Below are 24,694 nucleotides of genomic sequence, written 5' to 3'. Positions count from 1 at the left end.
CTGGTCATGGGACTATGTTAGAGAAACCGGAGACTGGTTGAAACCTCGGGGCCTGATCCCAGGAGACAATCTGGGCCAGGCTGCAGAGACATCTCTGCTTTCCAGTTTGTTTTTTCTTCTAGCTGTAAAAGAGTGCTTAGGGTGGAGTACTGGGATGCTACAGCTGTTATTTGCCTACATTGTTATGCTTCCATATTGTTTCAGACAAGAGTTTGTTTCTGACCAATGCCCGGATCTGACAAGGGAAGTTTACCTCCAGGACATCCACTGCGTGGGGTCGCTCTGCAAGCTGTACTTCAGGGAACTGCCCAACCCTCTCCTCACTTATGAGCTCTACAAGAAATTCACGGTGAGACCCTTTGCTGTTCTTGTTCCTCTCCAGCAGTGTGGATGTGCTGCAGGTTCCTCCATGACAGCTGTTTGGGATTCACTCCAATGTCCTGGCTTCTGGTGCATCTATCTGTATAAACACTGCTCTTCCGTTCTTGTCTTGTGCTGACTTTCTTTCCCTGTCCTTGTTTCTTTCCCCCATTTCATGTTTATTTCTCTCAGTTTCTCTGTTGTTTCCTCCCCTTCATCTTGCTCATTTTTTCACTGCATTGCTTCCCTGCTGTTACTCTTTCTCCTCACTGTGCATTTCCTTCCAGAGTTACTAATTCTCTTTCTTTTCCTTATTACTGTCCATCACTGAGAGTCTTCTGGGTCACTTGGGGCTTGTGATCATAATCACAAGGGTGCGGTTTCCGCCTCCCTGTCCCTCTGACAGTCCCTGACACCTGCCCAAACTGATTGCTCAACCCATGTGTAAAGCACCAACTTTTCTGCATCTGTAGCATTTTTCACACAGTTTGTCAGAGTGCAAATGATGACACAGGTTATGCCAGCTATGGCATATCAGGTCCATCATGATCACGCCATAAATTCAAATGGCAGAGGAAAGTGGCAGCTGGCCAAGCAGAAACCTCTAACCTCGTTTAAAGAGATTATAATTCAAAGAGTAGTTACTCGATTCTGCAAAACAACCATAGATTATACATGGATACAGTTGGAGCCTAGGAGCAGACTGCGGGGGAGCCGAAAAATAAGACCACAAAGCCTGAATTTTTAAGAGAGTTGGCTAATGTTGATGACAGATAATATTTTATTAAAAGGTGGCACAGCAAGCTATGCTTGTTGTTAAGGTTGCCTGCTTCTTACCGCTCTAAATCCACTTTCAGTTGTTTATGACACCAACAAATTTAAATCCAGTCATTCAGGCTGAAATCTTACGTGCCAGAGGTGTGAATTTTCAGCTAAAAGAATTCCCCAACTTCTTAAAACAGCTGGGGTGGGGGGATGGGAAAGATTGTTTTCTCAGTGTTAGAAACATCCGTCCTTTGTTAAGAATTTCTGTCATCCCACTCTTTCCCATTTGCTGGGAGGTGGAGGGGACAGACATCGCCAAAAATGTCAGATGTTGCAGAGAAGAAGTTTTGCAAAATCGTGTCCGAATGAAACGGGAAGTGGCAAGCAAACTTAGCTTCAGGTGTTGCTGTCTGCATTGCCTCTATCCGGAATCAGGCATTTCCAACTGGCACTGGTATGGCGCAGAAGGCACTGAGAGAGATCCATGGGGTCCACACAAGAAGAAGACATTCTCCGAAGACTCCCTGTTGCCTGCTATGGGAAGAGGCAGACACATCTGTGCAAGGGGGCTTGCTGTAGGGCAAAGCCAGATGGGACCAGCCAAGCAGCAACCTGCTATAAGGAGTCAGGTAGCTGTTAGGGACTACAGCTGAGCTGGGGAACATGGGGTGGGAGTTGGCTCGCTGTCCTGCCTGACAGGTATGCAATAGTGTTAGGTGTCTCGCTGTTTCGATGCCAAATTTTAAGTAAGAAAGATTGGTCTGTGTTTCAAGGTGATGTATAGTCAAAACTTCAGTCAAAATTCTAAGTAGATTTGAAAAATTGACCTATATCCTCAGGATATAGGGATCCTGAGGATATAGGATGGGATCTTTAAACTAGAGACAGTCAGGATGAATAGGATCTTGAAAATACCAGGTATTATCCAACCATTCACAATAACTGATGAGTCTCATTCTTGTTGAAGCTATTTGGCTGGTGTCTTTTTGGCTATCACTACTGATTTATGAAAGAAAAATGCTCTAAAGGAAACATGAAGATTTAGATGGAAACTTTTTTTAGGAAAGAATGTTTGCTGAAAAGTGCAGTTTTGGGATGATGACTTGCAGATTTTCACTAGATACATTTAGTAAATAGTTTTATTCAAAAACAAAAGGGTAAACATTTCTGTAACTGTCTAAATGTTTCTTTTACAAATACTTTCTAAAGGAAATGTTTCAACATTAAATCAACACATCTAACTCTTAAATAAAACGTCTTTCAGAAAAGGGTTAAACAGCCCCAAATTTAAATGACAATTTCTTTCACTTATGGTTGAGTGTGATGCTTTGGTCAGCTGCGAACAATTGTTTTTAAAATCTTGTGCCAGCTCCCCAAAATGTTATCACTTTGGATTGACCTAAAAGGAATTTTTTCTAATCTCCGGCTTTTTAGTTTGTCCACTCCGCCACAAAATCCATTATTCACATAGGTCTGCTCAGTAGGGATTTATAATGGGTAAACCAGCTGACAGGAAGCACAGTCAGATACCAGGAGGAAAGAAGGAAAAAAGACCAATTCCCCAAGGAGCAGAAAAACCGCTAGGAGTGTGTGTATGCGTGGGGCGTCTGAACAGGGAACGGCGGCAGCTGTGCCTCGGCAGAAGAGCGCTGGTAGGAGTAAAGGATGCATGCTAATCCCAGCCTGACTCAGTCGGAGCTGTCTCTGAGATGGGATAGGCTCCACTTTGAGTCACCAGAGTGATTCAGACATATGTGGCTAAGGAAAGTCAAATTCTTAATGACTAGGGAAGGGTTGGCCTTTTGGTCATCACTATGTCAAGTTCACGGAGGTAACATCCCAGTCATGACCTCACTGGCTATCAACTTTTGCAAAATGATGCCCTCTCACACTCTCCAGCTTGCCATCTTGTATTCTAGTGATGGATGCTTGTTTCACAGGATAGGTAAGTTGACTCTGCTTGACTTGTTCTAGCCTGGGCATAGAGGGACCGAGTACTACCTCAGAGCAAATCAGCTGTAGGAAGCCAAGCCTACCTTCTCTCTCCGGACTCTATTCCACTTGTTAACCAGGGCTTATGAATTGTGCACTCCCAGAATCACTAGTAGAGTAAAAAAAATCCTAAATTCATACCATGATTAACAGGCGTGTAATAAATGGAGTTGTTGGTTCTTCCTTAAATTCTGTATTCTGCTGCTGTAATCCTGAGTTTTGGAGGGAGCCTCAGATTTCAAAGGCACAACATGTATGGGTCAGAAATGTGGCTTAGAGGTTTGAACGGGCCGTGACCTCAGAGAAGCTGATATTCACTTGCTGTCTAAGCATTAGGTCTTTGAGACCTGGAAGTTAAATATGGGAATGAAAATCAGCACTGGGGGAGAAAATACCATGTACAATCTAGTTGAAATCTAATGTTTTAGATGCACCAGTTAAAGTTTATATTTCACTCCATCTCCATCTTTGGACAAGGCCATTCAACTGGAAACCTTGCATGAAGATCACAAGAGTTCTTATCCTTAGGATTTCTGGGCTGATGGTAATAGGCTTTTTTTTTTTTTTTTTTTTTTTTTTTTAAAAAGGAGCTGTAGTTATGGGTAAAAAGTACTAGAAGGAGTTGTTAACCTACCTTTAATTTGGGCAAAACAAGTGCATCCGCATCTCATGTACACCAAACTAGTGAGCTCACTTGTTTTTCTTTGCCATCACAACAGTGAGAAGTTCAAACTAGAGGTCATAGATCTCAATTCCCAGTGTCAGGGAATAAAACATGATTCATATTCATCTCTGGCCTTGAAACCAGCAATGTTTGGTTTGCTGGTGGTTGTACATGAGAAGTGGTCTGCTGGGAAAAGGACAGTGACCAGAACAGAGATGGCAGCATCATGAGTGTGGATGTTCTAGTGACTGCTACAAGAAGATGCTTCTCTAGTTGTGGCTGGTAATTTCAGGTTCATAATCTTTAAGCGACGGGTGGTTTGGGATGGGTTATTTCCTTCCTTTCCTTTCCTAGCAGTGCTGACGTCTGTCTGTAGGCAAAGCTTCTGCTGGCAGCGTGGGTCCCAGCATCTTTCTTTGAACTCACTCCAAACTCCAGTGGCAGTAGGGTAGGCAGGAGGTTCCCAGACAGCCATGCATTGTTTGCTGGTGGTTTGTCCTCCCCCAGCACAAATAATGAAAGGGGATAGCTGAACAGATGAATACCAATGCAGTAAACTCCTAGGAATGCAGACAAAAGCTTATCGTGGCTCTCTAAGCTTTTGGTCCATAGAGGCTTGCTCAAGACCAAGATATATAACCTTGATTCTGCCTAACCTAGTCTAACCCTGCATATAAGAATTTATTAATCTACCTGGACAGTGATTTTGCTAAGGCTTCTCCCATCATAAAAGACGCAAACTCACACAAACAATCCCTATAGCTATCTTCATATGACAGCCAAAATATTGCTTATTTTGAAGAGTATGGAACATGTATATACAAGCTGTTTGCATTACACAGGACTTGAAAGACCTGCTTTATTTTTAACACAGTTTCAGGGAGGAGGGGTCACTATTTTTAATTTTTTCCATTATTTTCACTTCTCTCTTTCCCTCTCTTTCTATTCCACCCATCACTGCCCAAGTTAAAAAAGGGAAAAAGAACAAAAAAAAAAAGAAAAGAAACATAACTCCTAATTGAAGGTCTCAGTCCTTAAATGCCCCTCTCCCCAAAACATTGACCACCATGTCCCAACGTGTGGGAAGGATGTATGAAGACATGAAATAACAGTGCAGCAAATCTCTGCTGCACTGGGGACACAAAGCAACTTCTTCTACCAGTAGCTCTGTAAGGTAACAAGAGAGCATTCCCTCTGAGACAGACTGCTTCATGTGACTCTCCTTATCCCTCTTCCTTTTCCCCTGAGTCCACTGCCAGGGCGGACTGTTTCCTTGTATCTCCGCAGGAAGCAGTATCACGCTTCCCTGAGGACGAGCAGTTGGCACGAATTCAAAATGTCATCCAGGAGCTCCCACCATCGCATTACAGGTGAGAACGTGTCCACCGAGGTGTTGAGGAACAGTGTGGTGACCCTCACCATCAGGGAATATTGCCTGAAACAGCACTGTAGTTAATTTCCAGAAGTCAGTTCCCAAAAGCTGACTCACCATTTCCAAATCTGACAACAATTTATCTGGTATTTAAATATCATTGAACAAACCATTGTTAGAGATTGAACAAGCTCTCCCTGCCGCAGTCTATCATCCTCCTTCCCTGGGTACGACCCCCATGGCACCCTTGGCCAGTGTCCTGGGTGTGGTGAGGAGAAGATGATCTGCTGGAGGTACTTTAGCAAGAGCTAAGCCCTCAGCCTTTGCAGCATCCCACTCCCTCTCCCATCCATCTGCCATCTTCTTCACACCCATCATGCTAAGGATTGTTTGGTTCATGCCCCATCCTTGGCCACCCCAGAGCACAGTGGTTCAGGTGTTCACTGCCATCCTGTGTAAATGCTGGTGCTGTAAATCCTCTGTCCTATGGGTCCTGTTGTGCCATTGCAGACACTGCCTTCCTTGAGGAGGGGACAACTGTGAGGCCAGGGCTGGGTCTGAGCCTTGCTGTCCCGGTGGGCAGACATCGGTCACTTGACACATTTTTCTTTCTTCATGTGAAACCACTGCAGAACGCTGGAATACCTGATCAAGCACCTGACTCACTTGGCCTCCTTCAGCAACATGACCAACATGCACACCAGAAACCTGGCCTTGGTGTGGGCTCCCAATCTCCTCAGGTACAGTAGAGAGTCCTCTCATCCAGAGCACCATGCTGAGCACCAAGAGGAGCGCCAGCACCTGAGCCTGGAGACCCATCCCCTGAGGGAAATGCAAAGACAGGGAAAAGCAGAACAACTAAAGGGAACAGTAGAGCAGAGCAAACAGCTTTTAAAAGGAGAAAAAATTCTTCCAGGTTGAATAATCTGAGGTTTTACTGCCAGCATCCAAGGAAGCTTGTGGTTTTGTGTGTTTCTTATAAAAAAAAGCTGTTATTTGCAAGTTGAGCACATTGATTTAAAAATGAGGAGTTAGCTCATCACTATGGAACGGAAATGACATTTCTGACAGTGCCAGTGCTTCTGCAGTGGGGTGGTGAGAGACAGCAAGGCTTGGAAGGGAGACCAACAGGGCAATAATACTACAGGCCTGTGCCCACATCTGCTTGAGCAAAAGTGAGATGAGCTTGGTGGGCTTAAGATGGCAGCTAGTGTCAGATCTCAAGACCACCAGCTAGTTTGTCATGTTCGCTATGCCTGGCACTCTGCTGGAAAGAGGCCCGGATAAGATGCAGGCAGAGGTTTGGCTGATACGTTATAGAGCTAAGCAGAACAAGAAAAAATAGTATCTGGAGAAAAAAAAAAGAAATATTTTGTATCTTGTTGAAATTCCCTTCTCCATCCATCCCATATCCATATATTGAAAGGAATGAACTATGCAGGCAGAGTCCAGGACTACAGCTGGGCAGGAGAGGGGCTATGGCAGAGCTGGTGGGGGGAGGCCTGGGCTGGCAGAGGACAGGAGGGAGGGACATTGACTAGAGAGGTACAGGCCTGAAAAGCATTCTCTAAAGAGTTGTCTCACCCTTTTAAATCACAAAACAGGCAGAGTAGGTTCTGAAAATGAATCAAATGTTGACTCTATGGAATATCACAAAGTGGACCTTTACTACTGAGACATTTTCATTCTAGCATCTGTCCTTGTCAAAAAAACTGAAGCCTGTTTCCTTTTGCAATCTTTCGTAAGTGCAAGTCCCAAGGAGGAAAAGAAAGGAGCAAGCAATGCAACTGCAGTCTCCTTACAGGGTTATCCTCTTGGCAATGCCCCAAGCTATTATCTAACACACCAGTCATTAACTTTACAAATGATCCATTGCCCAGAGATAATTTCTTCAGCAACACTTTGGCATGTCAAGATAAGGAATGTTTCTTTGCTGAGAGCAAGGGTGAGAATGTGGGAGTGCAGGGGGGCAGAGAAGAGACTACTGGGGCACGTGACAAAGCATTGAAAAAATTGGCATGGGTAAGACCTGTGCAGGGTTCTAAGCGACTTCACTGAGAGATGATTGAAGCGTTGAGTAGGGATCTGGAAACAGTGTTTGAAGGCTCCTGTGTTGTCTTTCAGGCCCAACTTTGAACTAGCTAAAAGAGCAGCAAAGAGGGAGAGGAATGGAGTTTGAGCACAGGGAAAATAATTTTTAAAAGAGTGAAAAGGCAGAGAGAGGATGAGGGCCTGTGAGGGAAGGAGAGAAAGAGGTGCAGCAAGAGTGGGGAAGACATCCCTGTTCCAAGTCTTGCAGGAAGAAAGCTGATCTTTCCTTCCCAGGGGCTGTGTGTGGCAATGCTGGCTACTAGTATACCTCTTTCCTCACACAGGTCAAAGGAGATTGAGGCAGTTGGCTGCAATGGGGATGCAGCTTTCCTGGAGGTGCGAGTGCAGCAGTTGGTGATTGAGTTCATCCTGAATCACGTGGATCAGATCTTCAACAACAACAGAAAGGCCAGCTCTGCAGAGAGCATTGGTAACAACCTCCCTGAACCACTCCATGTGTCACTTGCCATGTACTCCAGCTCTAATGGTATCCCCTTCAACTAATATTTCAAGCACATCATCCTTACCATCCTCACAGACTCCCCCAAAGTCACCTTGAGCCCAATCCCTCATTACCCTTGCCCTCTTCATCCCTATCATCTCCAACATTTTCTTTTTGAATGCTAGCCTCCTTCAGTGTGCTCCCAGGTTGCCCTATGGCTCATCTTTTGCATGATCTCACCTGGCTTAACCCCTTCCACAAAAGGAAGACCACCTGATTTCTTTTCAATCCTTGTCTAATCTTTCTCTCTAAGCCCATCAGCCACAGTCTCAATTCTTCTCTCAGACTCCTCCAGTTGTAATTCCTCATACCAATGATACCTGCCCTGCAGCCACCGTATCCATCCAAGTCAGAGGCCACACTCCCAGGATAAAACTTAAGCTTGTGTTCTAAAAACTTATGTCTTGTACCTGGGGACATTTTATAAAAGAGATTTATTTTTCTCCTGGGACATCAACAGTTTTCAGAGATGCTGATTTTGTTATTTAGTGATGGGTTTGTTGTCAAAATGCTTTTAAGTCTGGGAATTGAGAGGGCTTGGATCCACAGTGACCTCACATAATTTCAGAAATGTGCATCTTTCTGTTTTACACACTGGGAAGACTCGTAATACCTTCAGAAGTGAGAGAGTAACCACTTTTTTGCTTTCCAGCCCTGTGTCAACTCGTCCCGTCCACCTTTCCCTTAACACATGGCATTATCTGCTAGTCTGTCCCTGGAGCCCACGTTTGCAGTGCGGTGCCCTGCTCCACCTGTAACATCCCTGCTCTGCCGGTGCGGGTGCCATTCCTATGCCCTCATTTATGCCCTAGCAGAAGGCACGGAGTGAGGAACTGCTCCTGTGCTGCCTTAAGCATTGTAGCGAAACACTGGCTAGTAAGTTCCAAGGCTTCTTGTTGTACTGCAGGTCACTGGCCCAAAACTGGCCCAAGTTTGGTAAGTGCTGAACACTGCTGGCCTTTAACAGCCATATGGAGTCAAGAGAGGAATATGCTGATGGTCCCAGTTGATTTCTTAGTGGGAAAGTGCCCCTTTACCCAGCCCCTCTGCACAGGTAGTAGCTTGCACCCTGCTTCAGCAGTAGGGCTAAGTACTAAGTGGACTCCAGAGCTTGCGCTTCCTTCATGCACCTTGAGGTGGTCTGTTTAAGACAGGGCTGTTATTGGGGTGGCATATGGGAAACTGGCTTTGCCACTGCTCATATAAACAGAGACCTTCAGTTCCCAGGGCTATTGGTCACACTGCTTTCCCTAGCCCTGAAATGCATTAGGAAGGTAAAGTAATGCTGGTTTTTAGAACAGTCCCCCTTCCTGGAACAAGACAAGGAGAAAGATGTGGAAGTGTGAGAAAGAATTAGGCACCAGGTTTGGATTGGGAACTGAACTCTCCAAAATCTGAGGAGGGAGGGAGGGAGGAGAAAGGGGAATGTGTGAATCTTGGTGATTTTCAGAGACGCCTCTTTCACACCGAAGTGTCTACAGCAGAGGCAGCAAGTCTGTGCAACGCAGCCTTTGTCTGGTGAGCATGGCCCCTGCTGGGAGTGCACTCAGATGGATAAGGTTGCTGGGGAGATGGAAGACTTGTCTGACAAAAAGCCTCTCTCCCTGCACGTGCTGCTCCTTTCCCCCCTCCGCAGGAGATGTTCCAGTCAAATAAAGTCATGAAGCTCTTGCTCTCATCTCTCCTCACCCCAGGCTGGAATGTATTTTCTTGCTTTTCAGAGAGCGTGTCGGTTGTGAAAAGTCTGACCCTCCCCTCGGCCTCCCTGCCGATGAAACTGGTGAGCCTGGAAGAAGCGCAGGCACGGAGTCTGTCTGCCTCCCACCCTGCTCGGAAGGAGAGGAGAGAGAACAGCTTGCCTGAAATTGTCCCTGTAACTGGCTCCCTCTTCCACACAGTTGTTGACCTCCCTGACAGCAAGTAAGTGCCAAGAGGAGTGTAAAGCGCAAACAAAAAAGTGCAGGTTCCCCAGCATGATCAGGAATGAGACTTTTGTTAGCGTGATACCCCCACACCTGCACGGGTGAATCTACAGCCACCATTGAGAGAAAATTGTGTGCACTTCTCAAAAGAGGTGCAGCTGCTCCTGAGAAGCATTGCAGTTGCTGGGTTCATAGCTCCACTAGTCTTCATCCCTCCATTGGGGCAGAACCTCGCAGACCTCCTGCAGGAGGAATTAATTGTCTTTGCATCCTTGTGTCAGCTCAGAATTTGGCTAAACACGGGCTGAACGTAGAGCAGGTCTGGACACAGCTCTCCTACAAGTTCCACCTGCTGGCAGCTGGTCCACGATGCGCCTGGTGGCATTGACCTGCTCAGCTTCATTGTTCTCCAGGTTCCCCTGCACTCATAGCCAAGCAGTAAGGCAAATTTTCACTCCTAGCATGGAGAGATATTTACATAGTGGCACCTATGCCACCTATGCCTATGCCAGGAGAAGAGTCTGATTTCAGCTGAGGTTGCTGCAGTTGTTGGCACTGCTGCCCAGCATAAGTATTTATCTATTGGTCTATCTATCTGTTAATATATGGCCACTCTACTGCCTGGTTCTGAGAGATTATAGCCTCTGCAGCAGGAGGCTTATTAATCTACTGACCTAAATCACCAGGGCAAAGATATTTATTTGCACTTGATATATTGAAGCAAAAAGGAGCCATCTAACAGAATACTGGCAAGAGGATAACCAGCTTAAGACAAAAGGGTGTATTGCCTCTCTAGAGTGCCTTTTCCTTTCTCACTTGAAGAGAACAGTCCTATCCCCAAGATATTAATCCTCTTTGTAGGACTGATTGATGCTCTTCTGAGTACTGTTCTGAAAGAAAAGCAGAACTATGGGGGTAGAAAGCCCATTATGGAGAGCAGGACAGGGAGATAAGAGGGTTCTTGCTCTGGAAGAGGGGACATTGAAAGAGGAGTCAGAATGGGTATGTGAAGGAACTGAAACAGAGCTTCATGCAGTAATATGCATAGAAGAAAACTGGCTTCAGGCGTAGCAGCTTCTTTCTGTTTAAAGCTGGGATTTCCAAAGAGACACAGGGAACTGGTGTCCCACTTCCTCTGACAGTTACGAGACATTGATTTAATTCCCTTAAGCCTCCTCCTTTTTGGTTAGTACATTATACTTGCATATGAGCATATAACACCTATGATTAAATTAATGTTGGCCTGAGAAGCATTAATAGCTAGTTTGTATTAAGGGATCCTTTTATTTTCACAAGTTCATGAAAACTATAAGACATGTGGACTTTAAAGGATAGCTTTGTGAACTGAGCGATAGTACCAGTTCCATCAGTTCTCTGGAATTTATCTTGCATTCTGTCATTAAAACCTGTTAAAAAGGCAATTTTTCTTTACTGTATTGCAAGATAGTTCTAGCCTCAGAAACCTCTCCTTTCTGGAGACAAGCATGGTTGATCACTCAGTCAATCACAGTTGCTGTAGCATGATGCCAGAGCCAGCTCTCTGAAGAATCGGCTTAGGTGTCTTTCCATCCATGACACGGTTAAATCAGCAATACAGATAAATCACTTACAGAAAAGCAAGAGTTGGTTGTGTAGCTATGCCTTGCATGACTTAGAATTAAAAGAGGTGTGAGAAGAAAAGAGGGACAGTGTTGAAGTGAGAGAGCTCAGAGGCTTTTGTGGGATATTAAAAAGACAAAAGTCTCTAGGGTTTGGTAACCTCCTAAGCCCTTTTTCCTTCCAGGAGAAAATTATCTACCAAGTCCAAGAAATGGAAGTCGATATTTAACTTGGGCCGTTCTGGCTCAGAATCAAAGTCTAAACTGAATCGAAACGGGAGTGTCTTTGTAAGGGCACAGAAACTCTCCGGTAAGAACACACTTTTCGGTTAAGTATTTCTCTCTGCAGCTTTCTCCTGCACTATTGATAGCATGGGGCACCCTGTATCCGCATGACACTAATACCATTAGACCTGAGATAGTCTAATGGGGTCATGTTTGTTGCCTGGATTCATGCACATCTCATTTTCATGTGATGGTGAGAAGCACCCTTTCAGGAGGATACGCCAGACAGCTACAGTAAATATTCCATTTTGGTATGTGATAAACAGGCTCCTGTTGCCCAACTGTCAAACTTGGGGACTAGGAAATGCTATGTAGGTTTGGATTAGTCCACTCTTCCAGCCCAGCCAGCCTTTGGCTCCTAATGTTCCTTACATGGCACTGGGTGAATGGCTGTCCTTCCAGGCTGCCCTTCCACTAAAGGGCATTAAAGAACCAACTGTGTTCAGTGTCTTTGTGAAAAACAAGGCGCCAGGAGTTCCTATGGCTCCTGGCTCTCAGCACTTCAAGGGAAGCTATTACTTTTGCAGAATTTACAAGAGAGAAGTTGTCTTTTCTCCTGGCTGTAATCCCAAGTTCTAGCCCCTCCTGAGCTGCAATCTCTTAAACACTCTGCTTCCTAGAAAATCACATGGCAGTGCCAATTCCCAGCATTCAGAAATGATGACTCAAGTTCTAAAAATCATGAAGTTGACTTAAAAGTAATCACAATTTTTAAAGGAAAGCATACCCTTTTTTACCTGAGTTCATAAGGAAGTGTTTCAGGTTTATATGTCCTAGATTTTTTTAGTATCTTCAAGTCAAGAAATTTACTTTTTAAAAAGAAGATGAAGGTGCAATTTTTTGTAGATAATCTCATGGCTCCAGGAGCTGGTGTTTGGAGGAGCACTACCAAACATTGCAAGACTTAAAATAAAATAGTTAATGATGTTGGCAACGTTGCCTACCACCACATATAAGAGAGGCTGTATTTGGATCAGAAGTGAGTATGAAGCCAAATGCCGGATCCAGCTCTTTTTGGACCCCTGCCTTCCCCCATGTTTTGCATGTACAGATGGCCTCACATAGGGTGCCCGTGGCAGACCTCAAAATAGCTCTCCATCCTATTTTGATCATGGGATCACCTTCTCACTTTGATAAAGAATACTCTGTCCCAAAATAGTGCTAACCCAAGGATGCCCAGGAATGACTGGAGCCCAGTGATCGTGGGGGCCGAGCCTTGTTTCAAGCACAGTACTGAGTGACAGGAGGCTGTACATTTTCACCAGCAGGACACACAAATGCACAACCATGCACAGAGATTTAGGCACTGAAGTAATGCTTTTGAGAAGCAGTGCTTTAGCGCTACCATGTTGTATTTTTGTGTGCTCTCTGCTTACAGCCTAATGTGAGGAAACAGATGAACTTGCTGTTGAAACTGAGCACATGCTTTAACACAGTTTGTGTCCATGCACACTAGTCTGCAAGTCACATAAAACGGAAGCTCCACAGCTTGAATTCTGTTCCTCCAGGAAAGCAGAGCCAGCGCTCAAGACATCATGCCATATGAACATAAAAGGTAGCCAGGACTCCATATAAATGCAAAAACTAGCTGGAGTTTCTCCTATGCTCATGTGAAAGTCAGTCCCAGAAGCCTTATTTATATAAACAAATGAAGTCCAACAAGCCTGCTCACTTTCTGCCTTCCTTACTTTGTGCAACATTGTAAATAGCAAACTTTGCTCCCAGACATTTTCCAGAGCTCCACGGACCCTTTTTGGGCTGCCAGAGACTGACTTGTCTTCCTTGCCAGCTACATTGCCCCCATCTTCCCTTTTCAGAGCAGTAACAGCTACTTCCATGTTACTTCCAGGTAACATGCTTCCAAAACCTCTCAGGAACAGACCTGTAGAGTGTCTGGTGACAAACAGCAGCTTGTTTCTGGACAAGCAAGTCCAGCGAGGATGACCAGGAAAATAGGTTGCTTACTGCCCTCATAAATTTCCTGGAGTGCTTGCTGGAGGCAGGGTATGCTCATGCCAGCAAAAGAGCCTGGGAGTGCAATGTAAAAATAACCTAACATTTGCTATCAGAAATGAGAGGTGAGAAGGCATTTATGTCAGTTTAGTTAAAAAGTCCCCACAACCAATAGCCTGACTCAATCGAGGAGGGCAGTGGTGCATAACAGCTTTGGGGATGCTTAACTGCTTCACAGTGGAGATGATGGTGTTGACTGGCTGGGTTAAGTATAGCTCTCCACATGTCCGGCAGGTGCAAAGCTGTTGTTAGCGCTAGCAGATCCCCAGCTGTGTGGACAAGTGTTGTGGGTAATAAGCCAAGTGGTGCGGATACAGAGGGGGAATGCTTGGAAATGGAAAATAACTTTGATGTCTGCGTGGCATGCCCATCTATATGTAGCCCTTGGTCTTTATGGGTTGAAATCTGCAAAGCCACAGGATCTGAAGCCTGCTTCTAAAACTCATTTTCCACAGAAAAAGCAACTATTCGGCCCGCGAAGAGCATGGACTCGCTGTGTTCCCTGCCAGTGGAAGGTGAGACATGAATAGCCTATACTGTAAGGGTGAAGGATTGCACCTCTGCATTCTCAGCTTTCCCCTGTGCTTGCATGGATGCAGTGGTCTGTTTCTTTGCCCATTTCACCATGTTGTGTATCTTTGTTTGCTATGCCATGGCTGCTGACATTTGCCCCCACCTTTATGTGCATGCATTTTTAACTCTTTTCTGTGTCTTTTGTGTCGGTGCATGCACCTGAGAGTTACCACTGTGCCTAGCTGCATCTTTATTAGCAGTGGCACTGCTTTGATTTCGCTCTTGGTTATTTTGGGCACAAAAATTCCCATTCATAAGTGAAAAGTGCTTGCAATAAGCCAACAAAGCCTGGAGCTGTGATCTTTGTGGGCAATGCGTGCTAGCCCTAGGCTTGGCTGCATCTGATTGAGAGGGGCCTCTAATAAAAGTCTTAGGTGATTTCCACTGGAGGGCATCCTATCCAGCCCTGCCTGCCCAGTTTGAAGGAGGGCCCAGGGCTGGAGCCTGGAAGGACTTCAGTGCCTGCTGTGCCCATCTCTCTGGGGAAATACGGGTGTTCACCAGGGCAGGACACATCCCTGGAGGGACTGAGGAGGGCTCCTCACAGAGGAAGGCTCTTTGCTAGTGCTTTGCTTCCCACTGACTTCCTCCTATCTTCCCATCTCTAGGGGAGGATGAAAAGAGCAGATTCAAACGGACAGTGACTACCGGAGGGTTTTTTGTTCCGGTGATGAAGATACGGACAGGAGGCACAGGCAGCTCATATGACCTCAGCAAAGAGAATGAGTGGGAGCGGGAAGGATCTGCCATGGGGGCCAAAGGAAGCTCAGAGCTGAGTGGGGAGAAAGGTCCTCCCCGGACACCGCAGGCAAAGTCACCTCCTGAGCAGCTGAAGGTCTTCCGGGCAGCAGAGGATGCTGAAAACGAGCAGACTTCCCCCAAAGGCGGCCGCATGTTCTACACCTCCGAAACAGCCGCCAAGTCAGGCTTCCCAAGCAGCCTCTTTCCCTTGGAGGCCTCCCCTCGTCACCAGAGGAAAGCCCTGAACATCTCAGAGCCTTTTGCTGTCTCTGTCCCCCTGCGGGTATCTGCAGTCATCAGCACCAACAGCACCCCCTGCCGCGTGCCCACCAAGGAGAAGCTTTCCCTCTCCAGCCTAGAGGAGCTGTCTTCCCTGGTGGCTGAGAACACGAGCCCCTCTGCTCTGGAAGCAGGGACCCACACGAGGACAGAGCAGGCACCAGAGCGGAAGGAGAAACAGCCAGGGCCCACCTTGCCAGCGGCAGCATCCAGAGGTAAAAGTGTGTTAAGGAGGGGGATGTGGAGCCTCTGTCGGGCTACTGGAGGTGCCCTGCAGCTCGGTGGCATGGAGGTTGCTCCAGCCTGCTCTTGTGGCAGGAAAGAGACCAAGCTGTAGCAGGGTGGGTGTTGACGGTAGCAGGTCAGGTTGGTGCTTGTTGCAGTAATGAGACTGGGGAGGTGGGTGGCCTCCTAGCAATGTCCTGTTACGCCTGGAGGGAGTTCTTTAGCTTTGTTAGTTGGCATTGGGTTGAAACAGCACCGCTTTGTCTCAGGGCACATGTTTTCAGTCGCAAGTAGTTACATCATTCATTTGTATTTCTGATCCAGGCTCTCACCCTGAGGAGCTGGTGGCCGCCAGGAAACCTGAATCCTTAGAAACTCCACAGCCAGCAGTGGAAAATCAGGAGACGTTATGTGGGCAAAGCAGCTGCACAAGCAGCACCAGCAGCCCCCAGCAGTCCTCAGAGCAGAGTCCCACCTTGGAACAAACACCAGCCTCAGAGGTTCATACGGTGCTGCTCCCTGCAGACAAGGCAGAGCAAGGACAGCTCAAGACAGAGGATGTCTCCTCAGAAGGCAGCTGTGGCCAGCAGGAGACCGAGACAGCTAAGACAGAAGAAGGGTTGCGCTTAAGAGATGTGGTAAGGAAGAAGGCATGAGAAAAAAGATGGGAGACAAGGTCATGGTGGTGACTGGGAGACTGTTTAAAGTCTCATTGTGTGTCCATAGTCATGAAAACTCAGTCTATGACCTAGGCTAAGCAGGGTCAAGAATTGACCATGTACTGATTTCACTTCTGTCCACATCACCATGTGGTGATTTACCTTTACACAACTACCTACTGTCCCCTTTTGGTCTTCTTTTCCTGTAACTATACAATTGCAGTCAGTACAATCTGTCTGCTCTGAGACTCTCCAGATGTGAGACTGTCCGGATGTCTGAGCATTTTGACCCATGGTCTCTGAATTCCCCTTCTATTTTTGCTGTGCCATTTGTCCTGGACAGCCTGAACAGTCCTTTTTTCTTCCATTCTCTACACACTATTTTTTTAAAAATTATTATTTTTGCCTCCTCTGTATCTCTAGCAGAGCTTTTTCACCAAGTTTCTTACAGCGATACTCATCTCTGGACAGCTATTTAAAGATCTGTTGGCATAGCTCCTTGAATAGATTTTTCATTCCAGTTCGTGTGTGATTTGGGAATGCAGATCTTCTGGCAAGGCCAAGCGAGCCTGAATGGGAAGAGCTGAGAAACGGGCTGAGACATTCCAGCTACTCATTCACCTCACTCTTTCAGTACATCTGTCCAGGCCTCATTTTGGCTGCACCTCAGATCTTCTCCTCCATAAACCCACTTGTTTATAGACATATTTCCTTCCTTGAACTGGTAGCAGTATACGTTCCTGTGTTTCTCCACCCATGAGTGTGCTCATCCAGGAGCCTGTCTATTCTAAGAGGGCTGTTTGAGGAAAACAAAGGGGTTTTTACTGCTAAGTTGTGAGCTGTCAGGTCATGGCATTTCTTCTGTTTTTCAGACTGAGGAGGACTCTGCGAATGCCCTTCTAGAACCACTGTGGCCAGAGATACAGCAGGAACTGAAAATTATTGAACCTGAAGAGGAGCTCTTGCTCTTGCCAGCAGCTGTCCCCAAGACACGCCTAATTTCTGAATCCTCTTCTTCAGTACAAACAGATAGTTCTTCCTCTGGCCCAGGGCAGAGTCCAACACTGTCTGAGCAGAAATCTGCAAGCAGAACACCACAGATAACAACTGAGGTACCTTTATTTGGTGCCACCGGCATGGAAAGACAAGACAGCCTCCACAACTGCCAGTCTGATGTGGTTGCACAGCAGAGCTGTGCTTCAGCCCTGCCCAAACTGGGTACTCTTCCGACGGGCACAGCCGCTCCAAAGAACCACCACCCAGTGGTGGACAGCAGGAGTGAATGTCTTACTCCTCCCCTGGACTGGAAGCTTCATAGTCAATCAGAATTTAATGAGGTTGCCCCAAGCGATGAATTTTCGTGTTCCAGAGGAGCATGTCCAGAGTCAGGGAGAGAAAAAGATAGCACTTGCCAGCTGCAGAGGGAAAAGGATGGTCTTACCAGAGTCCAAACTCAGAGGGAGAAGCCTGAGATAATGACTGCTGATGAAAGGGACACATTCTCCTCCAAGGTGCTGAGTGGAGCTGGGATCCAGGAGCTGAAGGAGGGCAATGCTGTTAGCAGAACCCATGATGCTGGTGACCAGGATGACGAAGATACCTGGACAGATAATGTGCAGAGCTTAGAACTTGTGGAGCCATGGGAGGATCACCAGTGGGTTACAAGCCCACTCCATTCCCCCACCTTTAAGGACATTCAGGAGAAGATGATACAGGAGTTTCAGCCACAGAGCCAGAAAGCAGAGACAGGCCTTTGTCTTAGACCACGATTCAGTCGCAGCCTCTCCCTGGACAGTAAAGACACAGTGATGAGTCTGTGGACTATTCCATTCTCTTTCATAGATGCCACTGACCAGCAGCAACCATGCAGTGGCATTCTGCCAGTGACTTGTGAGCTGCCCAAAACACAACCCATCTCCCCCTTTAGTTTGGGCAAAGCTAAGCAAGATGAGAATGGCACAAGTCCTCCAGAAGAACCTTTGAAACCTGAGGAGCTGAGGTACGCCCTCAGCAGGGAGGAAGCACCAGCTGAGAAAGAAGGGCCCTCCAGAGTCGCTCTTTCAGAGCCAGAGGAAAAGAAAGTGGATGTGAGCAAAGAAAACTCTTGGAGCTCAAAGCCTGAGCTGTCTTTACCGTACCAAAATAGCCCAGGCAGTTCTTCACAGGTGAAGAACACAAAGGAGGAGTTATCCATGTCTGAGGACACTGCCCTGGGAGGAGAGACTGTTACCAAAACATTGTGCTCTGCCGCTGAGTCACAGCTGGGTAACAAAGGTGAAGAAACACCTCGCAAAGTGAAGACTAGGCCATCGTCCCTCAACTTGGATTCACTCCTTCCAGCCCCAGATTTCTTCACATTCGAGAGCCTGTCCATGCCCTCTGCCCCTGGGAACCTCCTGTGCGGGCAGAAGGAAGTAAAAAGCAGTGATTCTGTCCCATCCCTGCCAACTGCCTGCCCTGCTGCCAGTAAAGGCGTTCCCTGGGGGTCTCATTTCAATGCCCACGTGGATCTAGACTTGGATTACCTGGCAGTGGCCCATGCCACCACTGGCCGTCGTAACTCTGCCCCTGTCAGCGTGTCGGCAGTCAGGACCTCCTTCATGATTAAGATGTGCCAGGCTAGAGCAGTGCCCGTGATACCACCCAAGATTCAGTACACCCAGATCCCCCAGCCCCTGCAGGCTCAGAACGCCGCTCCACCGGCCGAGAAGAAGGAAGCAGAAGCCAAGCAGGCCATCAGGCAGACTCAACGGGTGGCATGGAGCCACCTGGAGGCCCCCAAGAGCCCACTGACAGAGAAGAAAGCCAAAGCAGAGAAAGAAAACAGTGACCCAGCTCAAAAGGACTCAGCCTGTCCTTGGCACAGCAGCCTTGGCTCTCCGCTGGAGCCATCTCAATTCAGTCATTACCCCGCTCTGGATGCCCCTGTTCTGCGTCGAAAGCGCACCTCTGAGGGGGAGACAGCTGGAGATAACCCACAGTCCTCAAAGATGGAGAGGCCATCAGGGTTCCTCAAGCCTTCCTATAGATCTAGGCCCGGGAGGCCCCAGAGCCTGATTCTCTTCAGTCCCCCTTTCCCAATTATGGACCACCCTTCCTCTTCAGCAGACTCCAGGGTGTTGTTATCACCCATAAGGAGCCCCACTCTGACCACCTCTTCGAGCCCCATTTGTGGCGATCTGTCTGAGACTTCGCGGACAACGCCTGAGGGGGTGACACTGCGGAACAAAATGACCATCCCCAAGAATGGCCAGAGACTGGAGACCTCTACCAGCTGCTTTTACCAGCCCCAGAGGCGCTCTGTGATTCTGGATGGACGAAGTGGAAGGCAGATCGAATAGTAACTGCTTCTCTTACTCCTTTTCCGTGGTGGATGGGAGTGTCCAAGACCAACTCTGTTGCCATTTTGCTATTGTTATAACTATTTTGTGCAAGATGGACCCGAATCCTTTACAGTTTCCTGCGAAGCATTTTGCTATGGAGGGTCATAGTCTTTTTGTCTTGCTTTTCCTTCCCTTTCTCACCCCTGCCTAGTCCCTCACTGTCTGCTTTTTTTTGTAAGCCAGTCCCAGGGAACTTGCATTTCCTCATACTTATTGTCTAACAAGCCCTGTGAAAGTCTCATCCTCCCTATGGAAAAAAGGAAAAATAAATCTTGGTATAATTAGAAAACAGGGCTGGGAGGAAACACTGTTCCAAAGCACTGCAGCCCAGGGTGCAGGGGCACAACATCTGCTGAGGAGGTAAGTCCAGATGTTTGGGACCTCCTTCCATTGTTTCCCAGCCACCAGTGAAGGACCATGCCTATCCATCTCTGTTGTCTGATTTAGACAGTGTAAATAAACAGTGCAGGAGGCTGGGGATAGCTGAAGAGGGAGGTGAAACTGACATGAGCAAGTCCCACAGAGTGTGAGACACCCAAGCATGTTCCAGTGACAAATGTACAACCTGAAGGCGCTGCCTCCAGCTCTGTCCTTGCATCAAAGATGTCTCTTTCCAGCATGTGCAAGGGCTGGAATGAGAGTAGCTGGACAGGAAACACCTAGTTGTTCTTTTAATCTTCCAAGTCCCGCTCATGAGTTTTGTTGTGCTCAGCCACACCTTCCTTGGACAGACAAGATCTGTGTGGCTGGGGAATGAGTGTGCAGCTGGCTGTCCAGCAGTAGAGACTTCTCAGGCTGGTACCAATGAAAGCGAAGATATGGTCGTAACAAAGGCTACTGTCAACTATTTTCATCATTGCTTGAAGCCAGATGACACCTCTGCAACTATCTCCAGCTGTGCTTCACACTGCCAACAGCAGCGAAAAGCAAGAGGATCTTCTGATCTGCATGTCCTTGGGCTATTGTCCTCTTGCACCCTGACTGACATATCTTTGACCCTTGTTCTTTCGTTGCCACTGTGTGGCATGTCCCCAGGTGCTTCTTCTTCCTTTAAACTTCCTCTCCTTGTGATTTTACACTGTTTCTTTGAGAGCATGGCTGGTTGTCACCTTCCTGGCCCTCAGTTCTTTCAGATTGATTAAGAGTATGGTAAAGAGGAAGATTTGTGGGACTGCAGAACAGATCATGAACAATATCCTGGGAGGGAGATTTGAAGTGAATTAAACTCTCTCATGAAGGGCCGTTATTGTTACAGGCAAATACACGTTCATATAAGCAACAGCTGCCATGGGAACAGAATTAAAGCTTCCTTTATAAAGCCTCTAACTCTGCATTCACCGCAGGCTCATCTATTGCCTGGTATGTGACCGTGGGTGATTGCAAAGTCAAGTACAGCCCGTGCTGTCTCTGCAGTTTAAGTGTCACTAGTGACAACAGAGGAGATGGGAACACAGGTGTTGCTGCCAGCACTGAGATTGTCCCTGTAATGGTGCTTGCAGGGGCCATCATTCATGGAGATATCTGAGTCTGTAGGCCCTCGGATGGGTATTACGGGCTATAGTTTAAGCAGTAACTGAGCATCTGGTAGGAAGTGCTATAGGCACCACAATGAGTGTCAGTCAGAATTTCCCAACAGATGTATGTTTAGGGTTTTTTTTCTGAAGTACTGGCATTTTCAAATTGTTAGCAAACTCAACCCATGAGCTCCTGGTCTGTACTGAATGTGTCACGTAATTAGTGTCATTGTGGCTGGAGGGCCCAGAGCCTGTACGGTGCTTTCTCTGCACTCTTTGATTGCTAAAGGGGAGAGATGCCAGAGTACTTTTGAGAAGTTCCGGGCCCACAAATGCAAGGAATATATCTTCAGCAGAATTTTCTCCTGCCATATCCAAAGGGAGTGTGAAAAAACAAGAGAGCTTTTCACTGTCACCAGTTGCAGTCTTTGATCCTCCCCACTGTACTCCTCATTTGTGCATAACGCCATATAAGAGGGAACAGAGCAGAGAACTAAGTCTATGCTGTCAGTTGTGTTGAGGGAGAATATTAAACCAGACGAGAGCCTGGAGTTCTTGTTCGGGTCCATGTTCTCTCACAGACGTCAGCCTATGCTTTACCTGGGCAAACCGTGGATGGCAGGTTCAGAATATGCAGCTTCATGACAATTGTATTATCCTTCTCCCAGACCATAAGATGCCTGTGCAGCCTTTCATTAAAACTAGGGGATTGCCAGTCCTCCATGCTCCTCATAGTTTGCACAGCTCTGCACTACATTTATATGGCACCCAAATGCCTTTTTTACTGCCTCATGGGAAAGACTTTAACCACCATGGCTGGGTTAATGGCAAATGACTTGGGAAGGTGCGATACAAGGTATTGTGGTAAGGCATGAGAGGAAGTAAAAGTTGTGGAAATGATGCCCAGTTTTTTTTGGCATCAACAAAATAGTTTACTTTGGACAGAGATTTATATTCTCTCAGTTCCTGGAAGTTTTGACTGTCAAGGCATCTGGAACAGAGCCAGTGAAGCTCACAAAGTGATGTATCAAAAGAAAAAGAAAATTTGATGAAACCTTGGCACCTTAAAACTGTTCTTTTTTTTTTTTTCCCCTCCTTATTCTCATATAAGCTGATCTATGAACAAGAAATGAGGTCTGGCAATTTGTATATAATACACTGTCTCAACTCTTAACAGCATTCCAGTAAGTAATAGCGCTTTTGGCATAAGTGGTGAAACTCCTGCAAGAGAAAATTATTAGAAATCTTTACTTTAATATTAAAGATCAGCCTCAACTAAAATCTGTATCCAGAATATACTTTTTAAGAGTGTTTCAGAATTTGAACTCAGATCCAGGTCCTGGATTTTAATTAAGCAGAGATTCTGTAATGACATCTCTATTTTGTAGCTCAATCCCATCTCTATCTACAATTTAATCTCCAGCCTTCAGCTGATGTATCAAACTTCCAAGAGCCTAGCCACGTGGGCTTAATGCAGGCATGTCACTATAGCTTTATGGTCACAAGTGGGCTTGTGTCAAGAGTGCTGAGATAAAGCCCCAGATCCTGCAGAGCTGAGAGTACTTGCTTAGCTGCAAGGTGAACCATTGCACAGGTGTCACCATTCCCAACTCCAGATTCAGACTTCTGCAGAGTTTGTAATGCTTGATGATGGATCCATGTTGATACTGATAGTCGCGGTCAGCTTCAAGGACCAGAGCTTGATAGCTGGACAGAGCCAGAAGACAGAAGCCATCTCCCATCGAATGGTGCTGACTGTGTGGTTGGAGCTTCCTGAGATCCAACTTTACTAAGCCATTCCTGAGGTTAGCTTCAGGGTCAGACGTGATGTCATCTTTGCTTCAGAGCCCTTAGATTGTCCTCTGCCACCCTGCAGTAGCAGATTGAACCTGAGACTGGAAGCTCTTCTGAAGTTCAGGGTTTTGCAGTGGTACACTGGGGGTACCAAACTCCTGCCCTTCCAGCACAACCCTGCAACACTAGAGACTTTAAGAAAAGATTTTGGGTTTTTTTGCTTGTTTTTGGGTTTGTTTGTTTTTTTCTGTGAAGCATTATGGAGAGGGATAGATCAGATTTATGGGAGATGGGTCTGGCCCAGAATTTGAAGTTTTGTGTACAGGAAAGCTAAGTCGGTTGTTCTTGGCATTATGGAAAGGGCCTTCCTAAATAGACTGTCACGTCATTTGCAGCTCTGCAAGGATCATTTCAGGGACCCTGCAGTACATTTCGATTCTCCTGAGTCTGTGAAGAGTGTAAAGGCCATTCCCAAGTTTGCAGGTGGCCCCAGTCTCAGTCATGATATGGTATCACCAGCATGTGTTGCTTGTGGACTTTTACCAACGGGAGACAAGTGACTAAATTTCACTTATTATTCCCATGTAGTCAGGGGGTTTGTGCAGCTTCTGTTAAATGTAGCTCAGAGTGAAAAGGCTGGGCTGGCAAAGATGGGAATCCTCTGATGGAAAGGAGGGACATGGATAATGTTAGCTCATGTGGCAGCTGTCTTATTGGCGGGAGAGTAAACAGAAATGAGGGTTGTATTTTACCTTATAAACCCCATTCCTCTGGGCTGTCCATCCCATGCTGTCACTTCAGAAAGACTGAAGCACTTCCTTTTTCACCTTTAGAGCTTCAGAGGAACTTAGGTCTGCATTAGAGAGCATCCATAAAGCCCTGCAACATTTTCCCTCATCCAGAGTCCAAATGGTGCAATCGAAGTAATTTTTCTTTCTTTATGAATTCTGAAATGCCTGTAGTGGTGAATACTGTGTTAAATTTTTATATATATATATAAAAGAACATTCTATATAAATATATTAAAAAGGAAATGTAATTAAAATGAAGGAATTGCCTAAATAGAATCCTGCACATCTGTGAAACTTGGGCTGATGCATGGAACTGTTTTCTGCTGCAACTTTTGTAGCACTGAGGACGTGAGATCAACTGGCTTTTTGCCCACAGAGGAGAAGCTAATGAGTTCTGGCTAATCTGTGGTGGGCAGAAGGCCTGAATCTGCCTTCCTGAGCCGGATCATGTCCTGGGAGACGAGGGATGAGATGAGTGGAGACCAGAGTGCAAGGACTCATTTAGCTTTCCACCACAAGCTTCTCCCCAGTCCTTGAAAATGCAAACAATCTCCTGGAGCATATATTACTTTTCAGGCATGCTGAGGTTTTGCAGTTGTCTCTTTTGCTTCTCTCCATTTCTAGCAAAAAAAAAAAAAATCTCTAGGGGTCAGGGAGAAGCTGTAGCTGATCCCAATTTGGTTTAGCTTTTGCTTGCTCCTAATCAATGTAAAGGCTTGGTGATAACTAATTCTGCTCCAAGCAAGGAATGGAAAGCTTGCCGCTGAGTTCAACTGGAGATGGAGCAGGACTTTAACAGCCCTGGAAAGGAAGGATGGCAGGAGGCAAGTGCTTCCTGAGGGCTCCATGCAGCAGCCCAGAACTTAGATCTTGTTCTTGCAGGCACTGGTCCGCTTTGAAATACTATTTGCTGCCAGGTCAAGGGAAGGGCTGGAAGTCAGACACTGTGAAAAGGACTGTCCCCATCCCACTGGCCCTGGTTTGTGATTATTTCTCCTGCTAGCTCTGATGGATTGTATTTTTGTTAAGCTTTGTTCTCTGTGTGGACTTGCCTGCCTTTGTGCCTTATTGCTTTAAAAAAAGAAAAAAAAAACAACAGCCACAAAAAAAAGACGTTTTGCCAGGTCTCAGCCATGAGATTAAACTGGAGTTTTTATAAAAACAGACCTGT

General features: G+C 46.4%; 1 protein-coding gene across 1 annotated transcript in view; it reads left to right on the top strand.

Annotated features, from left to right (window-relative positions):
• The window catches only part of ARHGAP31 (Rho GTPase activating protein 31), a 60,091-nt gene extending 36,193 nt beyond the window's left edge, over positions 1-23,898 (top strand). Inside the window, exons 3-12 of the mRNA XM_050904994.1 lie at positions 205-349; positions 5,069-5,151; positions 5,786-5,893; positions 7,529-7,674; positions 9,468-9,666; positions 11,452-11,576; positions 14,020-14,079; positions 14,746-15,372; positions 15,707-16,020; positions 16,914-23,898. Of these exons, the coding sequence (XP_050760951.1) occupies positions 205-349; positions 5,069-5,151; positions 5,786-5,893; positions 7,529-7,674; positions 9,468-9,666; positions 11,452-11,576; positions 14,020-14,079; positions 14,746-15,372; positions 15,707-16,020; positions 16,914-19,382 (4,276 nt within the window). The 3' untranslated portion in view covers positions 19,383-23,898. The remainder of the gene's footprint in view (positions 1-204; positions 350-5,068; positions 5,152-5,785; positions 5,894-7,528; positions 7,675-9,467; positions 9,667-11,451; positions 11,577-14,019; positions 14,080-14,745; positions 15,373-15,706; positions 16,021-16,913) is intronic.
• Positions 23,899-24,694: the final 796 nt, after the last annotated feature.

This window comes from Gymnogyps californianus, chromosome 1, assembly GCF_018139145.2.
Source record: "Gymnogyps californianus isolate 813 chromosome 1, ASM1813914v2, whole genome shotgun sequence".
NCBI classification, from domain to species: Eukaryota; Metazoa; Chordata; class Aves; order Accipitriformes; family Cathartidae; genus Gymnogyps; species Gymnogyps californianus.
The sequence above is the reverse complement of the archived record's forward strand: the minus strand, read 5'-3'. Positions and strand labels throughout refer to the sequence as shown.